Here is a 6000-nt window from a genome sequence, read left to right on the forward strand (position 1 = left end):
CCAGTTCCTTGCCACACCCTCCTCGATATCCACCCATTTAGAGCTCTTGCTGTCAAAGGCCCAGGAGGTTGGGCAGGCCCAATGCCTTCCCTTGTAGTGGCACGTGGCAGGGCTTGCTTGCGTGAGTCATCTGGAACCATTTTTCTTAAGAGTAGCGTCATGCAGAGTGTTGGCTCTCTGTGATATAAGTAACACTGGGAGCGAAGTCAGTTTTGTGTTGTCTGAACTGAGTGTCTGTGGATGTGTAGGGCTACAGGCACATATGTGGAGTTGATAGGGACTGAACCTGGAGCCTTCCTTCATGCAAAGCAGATGCGCTCTCTCTCTCTCTCTCTCTCTCTCTCTCTCTCTCTCTCTCGGCTATGGCCTTTCCTCCACCGCAGCATTACCAAGGGAAGGCATTGGGCCTGCCCAACCTCCTGGGCCTGGAGGAAAATTCCATGCAGACCTCAAATGCAATCATCAGTCAACCCACTGTGAGCAAAGTTCATCCCCTAAGCTTGCTGAAATACAAGTCGCCATTTTTTTGCAACTCAAATTAGAGAATGTCAGTGGGCATGTAGTTAAGACTGGGCATCATCCTTCCCCCTCCAACATTTCATAGAACCAGCCAGGGGCATGTTTTTATCATCCTACTCTCACAGCAAGTTGAGTTCCCTCTCTGCCACTTTCGCCTTGCAGGAGAGTCTACTCCATCAGTTAAATGCTGCATCAATTTCCCCTAGATATGCTGGGGGGTTGGAGAGAGACATATATCCATGATCCTACAGCAGCTCAGTGACAGTTCAAAATATACCTTGACAACTGCAGGGTAGTGAATGATAGCTGGCATACTGCACGATGCTTTAATGTTTGCGTCCCATTTATGTTTCCACTCCCCCCCCCAACAGAAAGTTTAACTTCTGAGGTCTCTGGAGAGGGAGCTGAACCTTGAAGAATTACAACTCTAGCAATTTACATGAAAAAATTTAGCAACCCTAAGAAAGTAAACAAAAAAAAAAAATAGGACAAAAAATAGGGAAGGTAAATTACCAGGGGAGGGTACAACCGGAAAACAGGGAGTATCCCATAAAAGAAAGGCACTCAGTGGCGTAGCGTGGGTTGTCAGCACCCGGGGCAAGGCAAGTAATTTGCGCCCCCTAACCCGTGGATTTGCCCCCCCTAACCCGTGGATTTGCACCCCCTAACCCTAACCCCCCCTGCACACACACCCCACGCTACGCCACTGGAGGCACTTGATGTATCTGGGGCTGTCTGCTCCCCCCCCCCAATAACTTTTTGATTGCCACAACAAACCTGCAAGGTCCATCACTGTTATTCCCATCATACAGAGCAAGAACTGGGAAACAGGCCTCAAGTCTCCCAGTTCGTGACCTGATGGCTACTACATTAACCCGGCCATGCCACCCAACACCACCCAGTCGATTGGACCGCTCTGTAAGACGCATCCTCTGTAAATGTTGGGTGTCAGGCCCAGAGGTCGAGGTGTAAGGTAGGTGCTTTGTGCTCTGTTGTCCCGTCATCCCCAGACCACCTCTCCAAATGTGCTCTCCTTGCAGAACATAGAGGCCTCCCCCGGGAATATGTCCAGGGCCACAGAGTACAAGAGGTCACCTTGTTTCGTGAGCCAGCCAAGCAATGCAGATACATAACAAAGCCCTTTCCCGATGCTGATCTTGGAAAATGCATGAGCACCAAAAGCCATGCCCAATGCCCCTTCCTTTTTGCCTACACAGCATCCTTCGGTGAAGAGACACAACCTGCCTCCCCTTGCCTGCCCACCCTCCTGCCACAAACATGCCAGCAACGCCCGTCTCTGCACACCACACAAACTTGCTCTTCTTCCTTAGCTGCACCACAAAACACACTTCGCTAGCAGGGCATTGCAGCTCCCTTCCCAACGCTGGAGGAAAACTACAGCAGTTCCCCATTCCCCACACATGCTCAGCGATGCTACGAGCCAGACGCCCTGTATATATCCACCGTCTCCTCTGACTGCCTAAATGTCAAGGAGCATCCACAAAAAGAATTCCGCTCTTACATGCAGTCTTGTAAACAGAACCTCCATTGCCTTGGTAGCAGAAGCATGGGCGGGTTTTCTTGTTTTTGTTTCTTTGCAATTCCCCTCCAACGCAATCTTCTTTGTCTCGTGCAAAGTACACTCGGTCACATCTCCCAGTCCCTTTGCTCAGGGTCCCAGTCAGCCTCCTGTGCGTACACATGCACACAGATTACCCACCTGTACACACAACTCCTCTCACACCATATACACGAATGCAGAAACCTCTTCTCTCTTTCCAAACAAGCAAGCAATCTTCAGGCGCATGCACTGCTTTCTCCTTAGTCCGACAAGCACAGCTGTGCATGTGCACAAATGCAATTGTTCGGCTCCCTCCCTTCCGAACCAGCAATGTTGTTCCATCCAAGCGGCAAAGCTGTCACCTCCAGCTTTGGAAATACAGTATGACGTTGGCCTGGCCTTTCGCATCAGACAATAGAAAAGGGCTGCTTAGAAGCCCAGGCACATGAGCAATATCTCCAGCATTATCCCGACCTCCCCCCATCCCACCCCACCCCAATGTCCACAAATACACACCTGAGTGTGGCAGCAACTCTGCTCTTAGCTCAACATCCCATCTGATGGGTCCAGATGACAGAAAGGAGAGGAGGAAGAGGAGGAGGCAGGGAGAAAACCAAAAATTATTAGGAGAGCCTGCTGGCAGCTGCCTGCCTGCCTGCCTGCCTGCCTGTCCAGGAACAGTGCTATTCCCAGCCACTCCACTGCCTCCCTTCTCTGCAGAGCTCGGAAAAGCTGTGGGCTCAGCCTCCCTCATCAATATGCAGTAGCTCCAAGGCAGTGACACCAACAACACAGTAGCCTCCGATCCAGATCCCAGGCCCCTCTAAAGGCTACACGGGAGCCAAGGCGCTCGGAGAAGGGGGGCTGACTGCTCCATGGATGCTCACTGAGATCACAAAGGGCAGCCAATTGGGGGAAGGCATTCGCAGCCAGCCCCCCCTGCAATCGTTATCCAAACGCTGAGTCCTGATCAGGCAGTCAGCACAACGCTGACAGTGCCCCGTTCCCAGCAGTCTTGCCTTTCCGTATTGAGATGATGGAGTCATCTCAGTACAAAGGAATATTCTCAGCAGCACCAGAGGCCAAGCACATCGGCTCCTAATGAGGCTTCTCCAAGTCTGGGGGAATGCGCCCTTCGCACTAGAGGGAGGAAACATTGCCGTACAATCTTCTTATGTGTGTGTGAACAGGGAAGATCAGGAGGCGGAACGGTTCAGGTGGAAATAGCTGGCGATATTTCAAAGCCCCATTTCCTTAGCTTCTTCTGAGACAAAACATCTGCACTAGGTGGGGGCAGGAGAGTCACTTGGCTGAGATTTCAAGGTTTTCTTTGGGTGTTGTTGTTTATCGCAGAAGAAATAATAATGTACTTCATCTCTTATCTTTTGTGTTTCATAATAGATTGTGAACAATGTGTTCTGAGACCACAGAATAGAAACCCAGATCAATCAAATACAGTAATGTGCAATCACGGGCTACGCAAGAAGTCTTTCTACTCATCCCTTTTCCTTCACAGGGAAAAGGCTGTTTTTCTGCAATAACACTGCAATATCTAGTTCCGGTAACAAACCAGGAATCTTGTTTTTTTAAAATAAATATTTATTAGGATTTTACAAATTATAACAAACATATCAATACACACAAACACAAACAAAAATAACATAAAAAACCAAGTATAATTTCAATACCTTATTTTCTTAAAACTTATTTCACCGACCTCCTCATACCTCCCCTTTCTGCATTCCCATTTCAAAAATTTAGTTCAGCAAATCCTCACCCTTAATTTTATCTAATTATCATCCTTACTTTCCTTTCACTTAATCTTTACAGCTGTACTCCATTTGATTTTAAAAACCACGTCATTCTAAAATTCATAAATTTTACAGTATTTCTTAAGATAGTTCTTAAATTTCTTCCAATCTTCTTCCGCCGTCTCTTTTCCCTGGCCTCGGATTCTACCAGTCATTTCTGCTAGTCCCATATAGTCTATCACCTTCATCTGCCATTCTTCCAAGGTGGGTAGATCCTGTGTCTTCCAATACTTTGCGATGAGTATTCTTGCCGCTGTTGTAGCATACATAAAAAATGTTCTGTCCTTCTTTTGCACCGACTGGCCGACAATGCCCAGGAGAAAGGCCTCCGGTTTCTTAGGGAAGGTATATTTAAATACCTTTTTCATTTCATTATATATCATTTCCCAGAAAGCCTTAATCCTTGGGCACGTCCACCAAAGGTGAAAAAAAGTACCTTCACAAACCAGGAATCTTGAGATCACATAAGCTGTTTAAAAATTAAGAGCATTTACCAAAAAAATGTTTTAAATATACCTTCCCTTTAAATATACCTTCCCTTTAAATTTAAATTAAATTCCCTTCCCTTTAAATATACCTTCTTTTTGGTAAAGCAGCAATGGAAACCCTTTTGGAGACCAAGGGCCGCATTGAACCTTCTTGGGGGCCACATGCTATGGACAGGTGAATCCAGAAGCAAAAATGGGCAGAGGAATGGGGGTGACTCTTACCTTTGTATGGCAGTTGCATTCCTGCCACACAAGTCGTAGGTTTCTATTATATCCACCCACCCTATCGAGGTAACCAAGGAGCACTATCATGGGACTTCAGACACAGACCAAAATACTCAACGAAGGTGCCATGCAGGGCTGATACAGGGTGTGGCCTGGAGTGAGTTCAGAGGGCAAAATGAAGACTCCTGAAAGGGTGCTTACAACAGCACATAAACTGTAGAACTCACTCCCTCGAGAGGCAGCGGTGGTCGCTCCACCGGTATGAAGTTTACCGCATGTAATGCCTTGAAAGAAAACATTATGAAAATGGTATACAGGTGGTACATGACCCCAGTCAAGCTTGCTAAGATATACCATTTGTCCGATAATAAATGTTGGAAATGTAAGGAGGCTGAGGGGACATTCTTTCACCTTTGGTGGACTTGTCCAAGAGTGAAGGCCTTCTGGGAAATGATTTATAACGAGTTAAAAAAGGTGTTTAAGTACACCTTCCCTAAGAAACCGGAGGCCTTCCTTCTGGGCATTGTCGGCCAGAAGGTGTTAAAGAAGGATAGAACCTTCTTCATGTACGCTACCACAGCAGCAAGAATCCTCATCGCTAAGCATTGGAAGACTCAAGATTTGCCCACACTGGAAGATTGGCAGACGCAATTGATGAACTACATGGAACTAGCCGAGATGACTGCCAGGATCCGAGATATGGGAGAAGAAGCAATGGAGGAGGACTGGAAAAAATTTAAGGACTATTTGCAAAAGTATTATAAGTTATATGAACTTTAAGACGCCGCATGACTTGGAAGGTTAGCTCCAGCAATGAGAGTGGACTACATATGAAATTGGATAATATTTTTGAAAGAATCAAAGTTTAAATGGTTAAAAATGACAATATGCTATATTTCTAGAGTAAATGGAAAATAAGGGATTTAAACTTAAACTGTAATTGAAAGTACAAAGAAACACATGAAACAAGGGTATAACTTGCTGACAATTTTATTGTTAAGAATGCACTGTGCGGGAGATGTGGGGAAGTTCGATAGAAACTTGAAATAAGTTGCTGAAATGGTTTGATTCTCTTCTTTTTCTTTTTTTATCTTCTATGTTCTTTTTCTTTTTCTGTTCTATCTGTAATTGGAAAAATGTAATAAAAATTATTATAAAAAAAAAAGAGAGAGGCAGCGGTGGTCGCAACCTTGGGTGGTAATTATTATTATTATTATTATTATTATTATTATTATTATTATTATTATTAATTTATACCCCGCCCATCTGGCTGGGCCTCCCCAGCCACTCTGGGCGGCTTCCATAGAAATAAAAAATGCCGTAAAATATCACATGTTAAAAACTTCCCTGAACAGGGCTGCCTTAAGATGTCTTCTGAATGTCAGGTAGTTGTTTA

The 6000-nt window shown here is 45.5% G+C and overlaps 1 protein-coding gene across 5 annotated transcripts in view; it reads right to left on the bottom strand.

Annotated features, from left to right (window-relative positions):
- The window catches only part of FEZ1 (fasciculation and elongation protein zeta 1), a 50883-nt gene extending 47721 nt beyond the window's left edge, over positions 1 to 3162 (bottom strand). For 2 of the 5 annotated variants that reach the window (XM_082200566.1, XM_082200563.1), the window contains exon 1: positions 2042 to 2066. Coding sequence is in view for 1 of the 5 variants with exons in the window: in XM_082200562.1 (XP_082056688.1) it covers positions 2042 to 2088 (47 nt within the window). In the remaining 4 variants the exon portion in view is untranslated. Of the gene's footprint in view, positions 1 to 2041; positions 2142 to 2239; positions 2488 to 2596 lie in introns of those variants that run through there. The other 3 variants (XM_082200564.1, XM_082200565.1, XM_082200562.1) reach the window with 3 other exon arrangements.
- Between the last annotated feature and the right edge of the window lie 2838 nt (positions 3163 to 6000).

This window comes from Podarcis vaucheri, assembly GCF_965113315.1.
Source record: "Podarcis vaucheri genome assembly, chromosome: 15".
NCBI lineage: Eukaryota > Metazoa > Chordata > Lepidosauria > Squamata > Lacertidae > Podarcis > Podarcis vaucheri.